This window comes from Mustela nivalis (genome assembly GCF_964662115.1).
Source record: "Mustela nivalis genome assembly, chromosome: 20".
Taxonomy (NCBI): domain Eukaryota; kingdom Metazoa; phylum Chordata; class Mammalia; order Carnivora; family Mustelidae; genus Mustela; species Mustela nivalis.
Window position 1 is genome coordinate 16,916,087 of NC_139039.1, and position 16,019 is coordinate 16,932,105.

Sequence of the window (16,019 nt, forward strand, 5' to 3'; positions counted from 1 at the left end):
AGATAATAAATTTAGAATTCACAGTCAGGAACAAGACACAGAATCATACCATATCCCTCAATTCTTATTTACTAAGTGCTCATTTTATGTTATTTCTTCCTCTGATTTTTAATTTTTATTATCTTAAAAATATTTATTACATACATATATAGTATACACACACACACACACACACATATATATATATATATATCACTGTGTTAATATCTGTGAGGCACTGAACAGGACTGACATGGGATGTGCTCTTGTGAGCCTTCATTCTACCAAGTGAGGCACTGGTAAGAGACTGTGATATTCTAAGCCCAAGATGATCGAGATGGCCCTCATTGTCTCAGAGACAGGTTTTCTGGAAGAAAGGGAAATGAAGGATGAGGGGGAACTAGCAAAGCAAAAAAGGTATGGGGTAGTGTTGGAAAAAAGAAAATCTTGGGCAAAAATAGATCTAGAGCTTTACAGACAGGCTAGGCCTTCGAGTTTTTAGCCTAGGAAAAAAAACGGAAGCCATTGAAAATTTTCATGATGGGGGAGGGGCCTTCAGAGTTGCCGTACATTGTACATGTGACTGCGCGTGTGATGGAAAGATAGGAAGACACTATATTTAAGTGACTTCTATTCACATGTAGACACACTATATATTTATTATGGTGATTTCCTAGTAGACAGGATAAAATGTCTTGTTCTAACTTAAATATTTTATGACAATTTTATGACAGAGGAAGTAAATTGTCCTGTGAAGAGTGTCCTGTAAAAATTCACAAAGGAAATGCATTTTGCATAGCAGCAGGCTCTGGTTGTGGCAGCTTTGCATTGTAAAATACCCCTTTGTCCTGAACATTTGGAGAACCAATTGAAGGCAGGCAGAAGTGGATGAGGGAATACTGTTTAGAGGACTCTTGCTGTGTCCACATGAGAACTGTTGGTGGTTTGGATTAGCATGGTTACATATTGATGAGAGAAGCCTGGATGAGAGCAATGTTTGGTGAACATAATAAACAGACCTCGATATCTGAAAAGAAACAGACTGGAGACTCCCAGGTTACTTGAACTTAATTGATCAATTTCATTTATTGATTTTAATAGAAATTAATCATTCAGCTCTCCGATTTTCAGTTTCTATTTCTCAATCTATGAAAATCTTTAAAATTCTAAGCAAAAGGAGTCCCTTACCAAGACTTGACTTCTTTATTTGAGGCTGAAATACATCTCTTGATATTTTGCTTCAGTCACTTTTTTTTTTTTTTTGGCCTGCCGAATCAATTGCAAACTGCTGTACAGTTGGTGTCTGTTATAATTCTCAGTCCACATTTGACCATCCTGTCTTTCACATTTCTCCAGATGTTGAATAGCTAGGTTTCTGAGGATTACGTCCTCTCCCTCCCTTATGCACCCAGAAGTTTAAGCTCCTGATTTTCCATGGAAACTCATTTAGTTATTTCCTCTCAATTATCATAAACTCTTCAATTCCTCTTGAATTTTTCTTTTGTTCTTTGACTAGAATTTCATTGCCTTCTAACTTGGTAATGGCTGAAAATATCATTAACCTGCTGCTGTTTTCTGTCTTTGTCATTAATAACAATGTTTAATATTTGGTGATTTGATGCCCACCATGATGAGCTAAGCAGCATGTGCATGCACACACACACACTCACACACACCACAACCAGCTCAAGGCTTTGCAACTGGGAACTACTCTTGAGGTCTTTGTCCTGATCAAGAGTCCTGATGGCAATCTAACTAATTAGGTTTTATTAAAAAATAATAAACATTCAAAGTCAAACAGAGAAAAGTCAATTATCATATGGTTTCACTTACTTATGGAGCATAAGGAATAACATGGAGGACATTAGGAGAAGGAAAGGAAAAGTGAATTGGGGGAAATTGGAGGGAGAGATGAAGCATGACCGACTATGGACTCTGAGAAATAAACTGAGGGTTTTGGAAGGGAAGGGGCTGGGAGGCTTGGGTTAGCCTGCTGGTGGGTATTAAGGAGGGCACATATTGCATGGAGCACTGGGTGTGGTGCATAAACAATGAATCTTGGAACTGAAAAAATAAAATGAAAATTTTAAAAAATCTTCAAGAGGAAGGAAAATTTACGAAATAGGTCACAAATGAACCTCTGAAGTCTCTTTAAATATATGTTTGCATATATTAAAACCCAACAAAGGACCAAAAAAAACAAACAAAAAAATTCAAATATCAGGTATGAATTCCTTTCTTAATTGATCGTATAATTGAGCAAAAAGTCACTTTATTTAAAATGTTTAAAGCCCAGCCATTTTATTAGGTTTTTCAACAACTTAAAAATATCAATTTCTCTTCATCGTAATTTCTAATTAATGGGAAATTATAAAATGGACTTCTCATTGAACATTTCATTTGAGGATTTTACTTAGTGCTAAAGAGGAAAAAATGCTGTCATAATAAATTTCAGTCAGGGACTATTAATAAATAGAAACAATCTACAAATTCCATGGATGCTTTGATGGGGTCATATTTGCCACATGACTTTTTGACTCCTAATGGCCAGATGAGGATCCAAGGCAGAGCCCACCACTGCCTATTTCAGAGTTAGTGTGTTCTTTGCATTAGAGATAACATTTTGGCAATAAGAACTATGGGAAATACCTTTTAATAATATAATAGCAAGTAAAACAGAGGTGGAGGAATTTTTGGCTAACACAGAGCTAAAGATTGCTCAAAAAAAGAGGAAAAGAGCACAACTGAAGTATTTCACATAATTGAGCTTTTTACTGCACACAGTTCTCCACTGTGAACTCTATTTGAAAATATTTTCTCATTACAGGTGATCACAGTTTTTTAATTTTCTTTTCCCCATTTTCCTTGATGTCTACTTTTTGTTCATTTAGCCATTAAAGTGTGTCCAATGGCCAGATAGGAAAAATAGAAGAAAATGACACTTAAAGCAGTCTCATTTATTGTATAACATTCTCTAAAAAGAAATATGGCAGTGGGGAAATAATTGTCTCAAATTACTTGGACAGTATATGTAGATTTCTGTTATGAATTGCTGTCTACCTTCCATTTACATGAATTGCTAATTATATTTTAACCACATAAGTGAGTGTATTTCCTAAAAAAAAATCGTTAGCTTTATCTCTGCTTTCAACTAAGATGTAAAATATTTATATATTGGGAATCTTTGCATATATTGGTTTGCAAGAAAAAGTTATCATGTTGGGGCATTGATTCTAATTCATCAAGAATTCTGGATCAATGGTCCTAGTAAGCAGGAACAAGCTTGTTACAGAAAAGTTTTAGGGATGAACTGAAATGCAAGATCAGGGCTTTCATGAAAAATGTTAGGAAAACTATGATTTAGAACTTGGCTGAACAGATGAAAAGCAGGAGGGACAAAGATACATTATCAGGGAATAGAAAGATACTGAGGTAATCAGAAAATATCCAGGCCAACAGTTAGATCTTTTGGGAGGTTCAGAGAGCAGACATGTAACTAAAGGCCAGGTTTGAAGAACCAGACTCATTGTGAGGTATTTAAGGAAGAGATTTTTAAAAAGTTCTTTGGCAAATTGTGTTCAGTCCATTTACTTAAGGTGTCTACCAATGAGCTTCAAGAGATTTATAAACCTCCTGAATAGGCATGAAAAGTGGTGTGTGTGTGTGTGTGTGTGTGTGTGAGAGAGAGAGAGAGAGAGAGAGAGAAAATACATTATTTCCCCTGGGAAGAAATTTCATAGCTCTAATTAGATACTCATAGGGGTTCTCAACATCCCAAACAACTAAAACCCACAAGACTTTTATTTATTTTTTTAAGATTTTATTTTTAAGCAATCTACACCCAGCATGAGGCTCAAACTCATAACCCTGATACCAAGAGTCACATGACCTCTACCAACTGAGCCAGCGAGGCACTCCGAAAAAAATGTTTTTAAAAAAGTCTCCTAGAGGTTAAGGATATGAGCCGTCATTAAATTATGACATCTGAAAGATAAATATGTATAAGAAAAAAAGATTTACAGTCCCACATTAATGAAGACTGATACTGAGGGAAATTTAACTGCCTGTCAAGCAAATTTGTGACACTTTTCTATGTATGGCAAAAATGCATATTCTGTTCACAATTCATCTACACTTCTGAACATATCTGTATTCTATAGAAGGTGATTAGAAAAAATTACCTTAATGTTGGAAGAGAAATTGGTTGCCATAAAATATTACTGTGTGCTAAGTAAATACTTCCATAAAAAGCGTAAGATACTTCAGTCAATTTAGTTAGAAATAAAGAAGTAGACAAAACTCCAATGAAGCCAGCAGTTGTTTGGTTAAATGAAATGTTTTATATTAGTGAATACTGCTAAATTTTAAATTCCCATTATAAAGAGACATTGGATATTTCTATTTTATAGATTTATCTCACATAACAGCACTGTAAAACATCAATCTCTCTTAAAATTTCAGCTAAATTTTCCTCCAAAGTAATATCTTTGAATGGAAATTTCAGCAAAATTGGCATATTTGACATATAAATTAATCCTCAGACCTATTTGTTACTAGATTATTTTTTCCCACTGGAAAATTGGCCCAATATATCTGTAAGTTGTTTATAAGAGATGTATTAGATATTTTAAGTCATTGAATATTGCTCTGAGTTATTGAAGTAGTCACCAATACTAGAAACAAATTTAATAGATTAAATTAATTGAATATTATGTGTTTATAGGAAAAAGAACAAGAGAAATGTGCATTAGACTTTAAACTGTAGCCATTTAAATCATTAATTTATAATAAAAACTCTGATTTGTATATGTCAGACTATATATTTGTAACCAGCACAAATTATTATGATAGTATTCTAACAGTTTAATAGATGGAATTTCTTTTTTCAGAAGTTACTTCATATCTGTGACATAACTGGCCTGAATAGGGAAGATGGCAAAATAACAAAACAATTTAGATGAATTTCTTGATTATTCTGTAAGCCCATGTGGTTAGATAAAATAAACATTTCCAACAATATGAGGTTGATGATTTAAGTATCTTTATCCTCTATCTTTTTCATGGTGTCTCACTAAGGTGTATACCCTCTCCACTATTTGGAAATAAGTGGAAATAATACTGAATAGATTTTTATTTAAAAGCCAGCAAAATTCTTTATTATTGTTTTATTCTGAAGTTTTATCACATCAAGCTTTAAGTGAAGGGAAAATTGAAAAAGAAATAAAGATAATTGATATAAATAGCAGAGAAGAGTAGAAAACAAGAAGATTGCTTTAGGCTACTAATTAAAAGAGACAAGATAATTTGTGACGGGTGTGGATCCAAGAACAAAGTGAAAAGAATACAATAAATTATTCTTGATGGAAATTAAAACTGCTTTTAGTAGTAATTCTTACATTAGAATGTAAGTATGACTCTAATTAAAATAATACCCACAGTTGTCAAGTAGAAATATGCCTGTGAAATTAGCATATTAACAAGACTCATATTTTTTCCAAAATGTACTTGTACCATTATTCTTGAAACAGTCTAACACATTTAATAGTATTTGGATCCTATTAGAAATGGTGTAAGTATTTCATTCCAAAGGCTATTTAAAGCTTTTCCTAAGAGCATATAATTTTTGTAAGATTAGATAAAAAATTTCTTTTCTTATTTTAATTGATGCTTCTTACCTCAGCTTCAACCACATGCAATTTACTGCCTCATGCAATGCTGTTCATGGTTTTTCCAATTTTAACCAAGTGTCTGTATAGTAAGTAGCTCAATTAAAGAATATGATGGTGGTTCATGCTATCTGATATTAGAAAGATATTCTTGTGGGAAGAAAAGAGCTAACATTTCTAAGCACCAGTTCTCAATATTATCTTTGTTATTTCCTCTAAAAACTCACAAAATCCCTGTGAAGTCATTGTTATTAGTAATAGTAATAGGAGCATTACTGCCATTTTACACATAAGGAAACTGACACTCAGAAATGCTACAGATATATATGACATTTTCAAGTCTGCATAATTAGTACATGACAACAAGAGCAAATAGAATTTAAACAACCATGGCAAACTAAAGAAACTAAGAATGTTTTGACTTTCCCCCAGGGATCAGACAAATTATCTTGAGTGAAATACTAGATAGCTAAATATCTAACCTCCTTAATCACTTAAAGATACTACATTAATTCATTTGAGTATTTGCATTTTTAAAATTTTATTTTCCATATATATATATATATATATATATATATATATATATTAGAAGATGATTAGAACAAATTTAGAAATAAAGAAGGAAAAGAAAACAGAATTCTTAAATAATCCCCAAAAATCCTCTCACTGATATTTGCATTTCTTTCAGATGTTTTCTGTCTTTCTTCTCTTTCTTTTGTTCTTTCCATTCTGGTTGTTTTATTTTCTCATTTTACATATTTGTGATCACAATAATAGTCAATTTTTTTGTACTTCACTACATATTTAATCCTGTTTCCAACTTATTTTAAATGCTTTGTAAGCATGCGTCCAATAGGTTTTATAATTTATTGAGTAAATATGCCATAGTTTATTAACCATTGAGGAAAATTTTGTATTTAATGGGCTCCCAAGTTTTTGTATTATAAATAACACCAAGCTGAACACCTTTGGCATGAAGTTTTGCATACATTATATTAATTCTTTGGATTTTCCAGAAACAAAAATCACTGGATTGAGGGCTTTTGATAGATTTAGTCAAATTGCTTTTTAAAAAGATAGTAATTTATGCTAAATAGATATACATTAAAATGTATGTATTATCTCAGCAGCATTCATATTAAAAGAAATAGTTCATTTGTATTTCTTTGATCACTAGTGATATTTATTTCACAATTTGTTAGCCTATTTCATCCTTTGAATTATCTTGTGTGATTATTATTTATGTTCCCTAAACACATAATTTGGCAAGTTGTCCAGTTGGTTAGATGCCTGGGATTTAATCTGCAAATGTTTAAATTCACTAAGTTCTTAGGAATGACCAATTTTTAAAGCAAGACTCAGTTAACTTCTTTTGTCCTTTATATATTAGATTTTTTTTTTAAGATTTTACTTATTTATTTGGCAGACAGAGATCACAAATCAGCAGAGAGGGAGGCAGAGAGAGAGAGGGGGAAGCAGGCTCCCCACTGAGCAGAGAGCCCCATGTGGGACTCGATCCCAGGACCCTGAGATCATGACCCGTTCTGAAGGCAGAGGCTTAACCCACTGTGCCAACCAGGTGCCCTATATATTAGATTTTCAATGTTTGACTGTTTTGCATCTGGCCCTAGTTACATGTGAGGATTTAAAAGTGTGTAAGTCTGAATCTCAGCAGACATTTTTTTAAAGCCACAGGAGGGGGCAGGTCCTTAAGCAGACAGCTACTATCATGTATGTATAAATAAGTCCTCTGAAGACAGCCATGCAACAGTTTACCAAGGAATTCTCATAGAGGCCTCTTCTACTTTCTTTCCTTTTCTTTTTCTCCCATTAATTCTATCAGTGAATAGAATTCTAACACGGAAGGAAAACACAGGAAATAACAGAGGTCAGGATTCTTAGTCAGTGATTAAAATTTTTTATATGATAGTATAGGCAAAAAAAAAAAAAAATCCCTTCTAGGTCAACAGGATGCATTTATAGAAATGCAGAAAGATTATACTTTTGTACTTGCTTAAACTTGTGTATTTACCAATGGAGACAGAACTAACCAAGGTTGTGTATCTTATGATTAAAACAATCATCTCTTTTTCCTAAATTTGAATTGCCAACTTCCAATGGAGAGAATAAGGAATCTGTGATTGTTGTCTAACCCAAGTAGGAAGCCAGGGACTCGTACCTCAACAGATACACTTTAGTTGAGGATCCAGCTAGCACATGATGCAAATAAAGATCAGTGATAACAGAGACTAGAATGATGGTGGAAGATGAAGATTTAGAGTGAAACTTCACAAATAGATATTTTAAACAGGTTACTCTTGCTAAAGAGTAGATGGTCACTAATGCCAGAACAGAAGAAGATTTTACATATACTCCTCTCTCTCTCATGAATATATACATATATAATATATATATTATATATGTATAATATATATCTAAAATTATATTTTGTAAGCATACATCTATATATGTACATATATATATGGAAAATATATTTAGCATTCATGTACTGCTGCAGAGAAAAAAAATCTTTGTTTTTTTAAGATTTTTTTTAAAAAATTATGTATTTGACAGACAGAGATCACAAGCAGACAGAGAGGCAGGCAGAGAGAGAGAGAGGAAGGGAAGCAGGCTCCCCATCAGCAGAGAGCCCGATGTGGGGCTCGATCCCAAGACCCTGGGATCCCGACCCGAGCCAAAGGCAGAGGCTTTAACCCAGTGAGCCACCCAGGTGCCCCCCCCAAAAATCCTGAACATAGTCGACACTAATGAGATCTGCTATTAAAACTCAGTCCCACAATGTACATACCAGAATCCCAGAATGATACAAGAACAAGGTTCATTCTTTCTTTTCTCTCCCACCCCTTTAATAGTGGTAAAATATACATGACATAAAATTTACCATTTTAAACATTTATAGAGGTATAGTTCTACATTACTTTCTTGATTGTATCAATTTGACATATTACAGCTTTTAAAAGATACACATAAATTGCTATAAGAATAGAGATGAGAGCCCCTATTTCTGCTTAGGGAGATCAAGGAAAGCTAGTGAGATGATATGACACTTAATTGGGCCTTACAGAATAACTAGGAGTTTTCTAGACAGACAAGGAAGGGAGAAATGACACTCAGAATTGATGGGAAATCATGAACAGTGGCATAATCATAAAAATGCAAGACATAGATTTTCAGGGGCAGTGAGTAATTGGTCTGAGCAGACAAGAATTTAGACTGATATTGAATTAATAGGAAAGGAGTTTCACCTTAATCGTTCATTTTTTGAGGCTCTTGCCTATGAGATAAAAGATATGGGATCTGCTTCTTTTTCATTCTCTTAACCTCTCCTGAACTTAGTATCCACACACATATAGTGAGAAGTGATGGACCAGATCAGTGGTTGGTGAACACCTTCTGCAAAGATCCAGGTTGTAAATACTTTCAGCTTTGCAGACCATACAGTCTTGGTCTTCATTGCCACTACCCAACTCTGTTGTTATTGCAAATGAACCACAGATAATCTGCAAACAAATGGACAAGGCCAGATTTCACCTGAAGGCTGTACTTTGCCAAGTCTCAAAGTGGATGATGCTGAAAACATTTTTTTGTGTTAACATTTAATAGATCTATTGTTCTCTGTTTTCCAAGTTTTATTCTTTCAGATAATTTTTATCATAAAGGAGCATATTTTTGGATCACTGCTTTTAAAATAATGAACATTATAGTTGCTCTTTCCCTTGCAAGGTAGTTACTGAATATCATTCCCCAGTTGTTGCAAAAAATCCATGTGGGTGGTCAACTTTATACACTGAAGGATACGAATCCCAGATTCTTATACAAGAAGATGGAAGCAAGAGTCAGAAAGAAGCTAAAGCTAATGCTTATTCAGAACAGTGAAGAACAGCAGAGTATGCCACCTGAAAATACGTCTTTGGCTTACTGATCATTTTGGGTTAAAGTTACTCAAAGTGCAGTAAGTTCAAAGAGACAGTGTGTCTGTTCTCCATACCCTTGAGAGCAGGAAATAAATTTCCCATGTGAAAGGCACCCTCCCTGTACCAGAGGGGTAGAAAGCATCCTTATCACCAAAGACATGAAATTTAAGGTGGAGAAGCCTGTATAAACAAATCTTGTTACTTCTTCACGACTTTACTACCTCAAGCCCAAATTCCTTTGTCTTGTGAATTCTTTACAAATTTATCATTTCTTTGTCTAAAAGGTGTAAAAATGGCCGCTTTGGCACACCTTTGAAGGTTACATTTTTTATGGGGCACCCATACTTACAAAATTAAATTTCTTTTTCTCCTGTTAATCTATTTTATGTCAATTATTCATCCAGGCAAAGAACCTAGAAGGGAAGAAGGGAAATGTTTTCCACCCCTACAGGAATATAAGTAATCTTTTTCCAGACAAATCTAGGCAACAGAAAATACAAATTAATAATAATTAAACTTTGACAATAGCTATAGGGTTTATTTTAATGGTAGATGTACTTTCATTTATTTTAGTTTTGTATGGATCAGTAGCAAGGGAATGTAACTCTCTGATGTGCCATTCTATTTAGTGTCTTTATTAAGCCAAATTAAGCATGCGTTTGACTAATGCATAACTAATGAGAATTATCAAGAAAAAAATAAGATTAATGTTTCCAGTCCAGTATAACCTAAAGCCAGTCTTGGAGGTGGAATAAAGACAATGAACTCAGTTCTTATCCTACATAATCCTGTGGAGGCATACACTCATTAAAGTAGTTTTGCATTAATAATCCTTGTGTGTCTTTCTATAGAGTGAACACATATTAAAGAGTTGCATGGAAGCAACTGTGAGAGGGAAGAAAGTTCTGGATTGATGAAAACCTTGGAGGTATCAGTTAATAGTATCAAAACAAAGAAAACGTCGTAGTTAGAGCTAGCTTTTTAAGCCTCTGAATGCAGATTACAAGAATATTTTTCTCAGTTTACCTCATAAGAGTACTTTAAAAAAAGATAAAGTATTGTTTAGAAACAAACAACTAAAAACATATTTTTGCATTTTTAATTATATGTCTCTTATTATCCCATCCTTTGTGAGAATAAATACTCAATGTATGGGGACAGAAGGTGAGCGTTAGAATTGAGAATAAGGATCCACTAGATAGCCAATATAAAGGGCTGAGAATTAGCTTTATCTTTTAGTAGAAATAGAGTCTTTATTGGGCAGATGGCCTCTCAAATGGAGATTACCTTCACCTCTGTCCCTGTCAGCTAGAAGAGGCCAATCTGCAAAATTCATGGCAATGAATAAATGGAAGTAACTATGCCATGTCCACAGTTCTTGCCAGCAGGGAAACCTGAGGGCCACAGCAAGGTTAGACCGTGTGTTGAAGTTGGTGATGCTGTCCTGAACAGCTAGAGTCCCTGGATGACTGCAGAGCATAAGGCTACTTTACTAGCCTGAACAGGTTTGACCAAAGTTCATTAAATTGTTTCTGTTAAGAATCACAAAGTAAATACTTCAGACCTCTTGGGCCATTCAGTCTCTGTCACACTACTCAGCTCAGCCATAGAGAAACATCAACGCCCAAGTGTGGCTATGTTCCAATAAAACTTTATTTGTGAACACGAAAATTTGAATTTCATATAATTTCCATATGTCACAAAGTATTATTATTCATCTTTTTTTTTTTTTTCCCCAACACTTTTGTAAGATCATTCTTATCTTGCAGGTCATGCAAAAGCAAGCAGTGGGCCACATGTAGCCCATGGGCTATAGTTCGTCAATTTATAGCTAACCACATTTGGGGGAAAATAAACTTTTTAAAATGTCATTCTATTTTGAGGTCTCTTGGTTATTTTTTTAATTCATGTGTTTTTATATAATTTTTTAAATTGAAATATATTTCACACATAAAATTGTATAAATTTAAGGTGTGCAACGTGTTGATATGATAATTACAGTATGATTGTCTTTGTAGTGTTAACATCTCTTATCATATCACATAATTATTATTTCTTACTCTTTATTAAAATAGTTTAGTCTTAAATGTAACTTTTATATTATTACTGTCACTTGTATTATTATTCATTCATTCAGAAGTAACTTCTCCTTTCTGCATTCAGGCTAGGACTTAGAGAGAAGATGAACCACCTTACTTCCTTCTCCTGCTTCTTTCCCTAATGACTTTGAGTCCTTGCATGGGATCAACCTGCTAAGCATGCTAGGGACACCGCCAGGTATCCTTAAATCATGGCAATCACTTAGAAGTTTCCTTCTTTAGAAGAACACAAGAATGATTGATTCCTTACAAATTATTTGTGAATGATTAATTTAAACAATTTATTACTCTTGGAATGAATTGAATTATGTCTCTCCCAAAGTGCATATATTGACGCTCTAACCCTCAACGTGACTGTTCTTGAAGATAGGGCCACTAAGGAAATCATTAGGTTAAATGAGGAAACAAGGATAAGGAAGAGACACCAGAGGGCTCCCTCTATCTCTCTTGTGTATCCACAGAGGTAAGGCCATGTGAGAACAGAAGGAGATAGTGGCCTTCTACAAGCTGGAGGGCAGGGCCTTAACAGAGGAACACTGATAGCATCTTGATCTTGGACTTCCAGCTTCCAGAGTTATGAGAAAATAAATGTTTATTGTTTAAGCCACTACAGTATGTGGTATTTTGTTAGGGCAGCCTAAGCAGACTGATATACCTATATATACGTATAATAATAATTTGCTAGTAAATTCTATTATTTGTTGTAACTTTACCCTTATCCTTAAGCCCATTGGTCAAACAGTGTCAAAAGTTCTCTGTAAATGTTTTCCTTGGGAAAATAAATCCAATAAGAACACATACACCATTGCTCAGCTTTGACTTTCAAAACAAGCTTTAAAAAGGAACAGATAAGAAACACTGGTCTTGAAAACTAGGCTTTCAGTGGCAAGAGCCAAGCACTTGAGAGAAAATGGAGTTTTCTAAATCCCAAGTTTCCTTTCCTTTAATTTGTTTAAGTTTTTATTTAAATTCTAGTTAGTTAACGTATAGTTTTAGGTGCAGAACTTACTGACTCATCACTTCCATACTACACTCAGTGCTCCTCAAACGTGCCCTCCTTAAAAACCATCACCCATCAGTCAGTTTCCTTTTAAACATCAAAAGCCACATTGAGGAAGTTTAAAAATATCACGTTCTGGATATATGTCAGAGACTGTGGAACAATACAAGATATGAGGTAAGGACAGAATTCCATGACACAGCAAAGAAAATAATAGGTCTTTCTGGAACAAAAGAGGAAAGCTGGGAGGATTTAGTGGATATGAATCTGGATTGTTGAAGATGCCAGAGCACTTTTCACTCCCTTGCCTGGTGGAGAGAAGAGGGAATCACAGAATCTATAATAATAATATCAAAGTTGTGTCCTACCTTGCAGAGGACCCAGCACCAACAGGAGCAGCTGCAGCAATCAGAGACGTATGCATGGTGGTTTTAGCAGGAAAGAGAAAGCCTCCCAAAGCTCCTTTGTCTCCAGCGGGTGCATAGAGGTATTCTATGGCTCCTCAGAGAATTTTTGAGAGTTCAGTAATACTCATGCCAGGAGGTACTGTCTTTAGGAGAAGAGGTGATAGCAATCATGGTGCAGTGTATGTGCCAAGAGGCAATAGTGTTAAAGAAAGGAACCTCACAATCAAGTGAGCCTAAACATCTTGGTGAGTGGGCACGGGGGTGGTGGGTGGCTGTAAGAACTGCACGTCAGTATCCTCATTGGCAACCTGATGTCCTCTTACAATCCTTTAGACCTTGGACAATCTCTAGAAAAGAGGAGAAGGGAAGTATATTTTAGAGTGGGAAACAGTCCAGATACGAAGTTTAAATTTTTAATGGTGGGAAACTAAAATATTAAACTTGTTTAAATGTTTACCTAATAGACTCTAAATTTTTAACCAGAAATGACTGTGCTACCTTGAAGTAACAGATTCAGGTCTTTTCAACATTAGCAGAAGCTAAGTTATGTGGAACCAAACTAACTTGAGTTCAACTACAACAAAATCAAAATTTTATGTCTGCATAACTGAACTGTGTCTATAATTTTGATCTAGCTGCAGCTGTTGGCTAATACCTCCCAAAAAATGATTGCTATGTTTATCTAAACTACTTCAAAAACCATCCCTGTTAACTTGGAAACAACCACGCCTCACAATAGTGACTCCGAAAAGCGGCAAGTGTTTGAAATTCTTTCTGAATCATAAAACAGTCACATTATATCCAGTGAGTTTGCCATGTTAAGTGACTATTTCTATGCTATAATCATTACATATTAGTAATGCCATGTCCTGTTGGATTAAATGTAATATATGTCCCAACAACAAATCTATCTTCTTCTTCTTTTTTTTTTTTCTAAGATTTTATTTATTTATTTGGCAGACAGAGATCCCAAGCAGGCAGAGAGGCAGGCAGAGAGAGAGGGGGGAAGCAGGCTCCCCGCCCAGCAGAGAGCCTGATGCAGGGCTCGATCCCAGGACTCTGAGAGCATGACCTGAGCCCAAAGCAGAGGCTTTAACCCACTGAGCCACCCAGGCGCCCCCAATGACAAATCTATCTTATTAGAAATTGGTAAAACTTTTTTACCATAAGGATTCTTTTCTCCCAGTCGTCCCACAATCCCCTTGTTTGTGGTTTTACTTTCCCTGCTTTCAGTCACCCGCCGCCCACCCCGGCTCTGTAGCGCATGCTCCTCCCCCCGACGTAGCGTCAAGACGCCCACCGTAGCCAGACGCTGCGTGGCAAAGCCTGCGGCGTCCGTTATCCGCGTCATTTACCTCCTCGTCTCTTCAGGGAGGCAGTCCGCTGTTCCTCGTGTGGCGGGAAGGTGAGTAGGGGCTAACAAAATATTTTGAGCGAGAGAAAGCACATTCACAACACCTTTATTACAGCGTATTGTTATACTTGTTCTATTTTATTATTATTTTTGTTCATCTCTTCCTGGGCCTCAGAGATTTCATTCACTTATTTGACAGAGATCCCAAGTAGGCAGCGAGGCAGGCAGAGAGAGAGGAGGAAGTAGGCTCCCTGCTGAGCAGAGAGCCCGATGCGGGGCTCGATCCCAGGACCCTGGGGTCATGGCCTGCGCTGAAGGCAGAGTCTTAACCCACTGAGCTACTCAGCGCCCCAGCACGTTGCATTTCCACACCGATGGCTATCCCTGCCTGTCCGTTTTATGAAGCCCTTGTTCGTGCACACGTGACTCTCCGTGACCTCGTTCCAGAGACCATTTTACTGTATGGCGTTACTCCACGTCGCGTGCTTACTATAAAGGCGCCCACACAGTTTGTGTCTTTGCACAGGGTCAGCTTTATTCACTCACCAAGCAGGGTTCACACCACGGTAACAAGCTCGGGGTTCCCAGCTCAGTGGCGCTTCACTCGGCCTTTAACTTGGCTTCTTGCACACACAAGGCAAGATACGCTACAGAGCCACGTACTTACACGAAACACAGGGGTAGGAAGGGAACCAGTCAAATGCCCAGATTGGTGGGTGAGCGCGCGGTTGAAGTGAGGACTCAGCCTGGTGCGCGCCAGCTATTGGCACTTGCTGCTGATTACGTTCAAGCAGTGGAAGGTCTGCTGGTGCAGGGATCGGTCTCACGAGCCGGCAGGGGCCGTTGCCTTTCCTGTGTGGTCAGATGTGAGAGCGTCTGTGTCTGGGGGGTCTGGCAGTTTGCTGCAGGACTCCTGCCTTTTTAAAGGGGGTTGATGTCTTGAGCCCTTCCAGGCCTCTTCGGCTTCTGGTGATGATCAGTTCTTGGTTATTCCAGGTTTCCTGGGCCTTGGTAATTAGCAGCTCTTCTTACCACCAGCGGGTCCTGATTTTAGTGATGATCTATGCTCTGCACATGGCCCTTGGCTGCCTTCCTGAATCTTTATGTCACTGCTTGATACGAGTGACCCCATCATGCTCTCTGTACGCCAGTATTTTATTATGTAGCCAGAATTGGTTATTGGCTGCTCCCGGATACCGTATCCTGTGTCTTTGCTTCCACTTTCTCCCTGGAATGACTACCCCAACCTCTCAGTATCTTTCTCTCTCTTCCTTACTCTTCATTCCATCAATCTTAAATTTAATCCTCTTTCTAAAGAATGCCTTGATCTACTTTATTCAATATGCTCTCCTCAGTATCCAAGGGCCCCTTTTAGACCTCTCCTGAGGTTTATCCTATTCAATTTATATGATACTTTTTGTGGTAGTTTATGTGGACCCCATATGATGAAGTTCTTTAAACATGATTATTATTTATTTGTCTTGATCTGTGTTCTCTCATAACCATATTGCGCATACTCTGTGTTCAATCAGTACATTTTCTTGGAATAATGGAACGATGACACTTGATTTGCTACCAT

At 36.4% G+C, this 16,019-nt stretch overlaps 1 protein-coding gene across 1 annotated transcript in view; it reads left to right on the forward strand.

The window, feature by feature from the left end:
* Window positions 1-316: 316 nt before the first annotated feature.
* Window positions 317-16,019, forward strand: part of LOC309855308 (uncharacterized protein) — a gene marked incomplete at its 5' end in the record, with an annotated part of 197,637 nt that continues 181,934 nt past the window's right edge. The window contains 2 exons of the mRNA XM_082715478.1: window positions 317-396; window positions 14,273-14,491. Of these exons, the coding sequence (XP_082571604.1) occupies window positions 317-396; window positions 14,273-14,491 (299 nt within the window). The remainder of the gene's footprint in view (window positions 397-14,272; window positions 14,492-16,019) is intronic.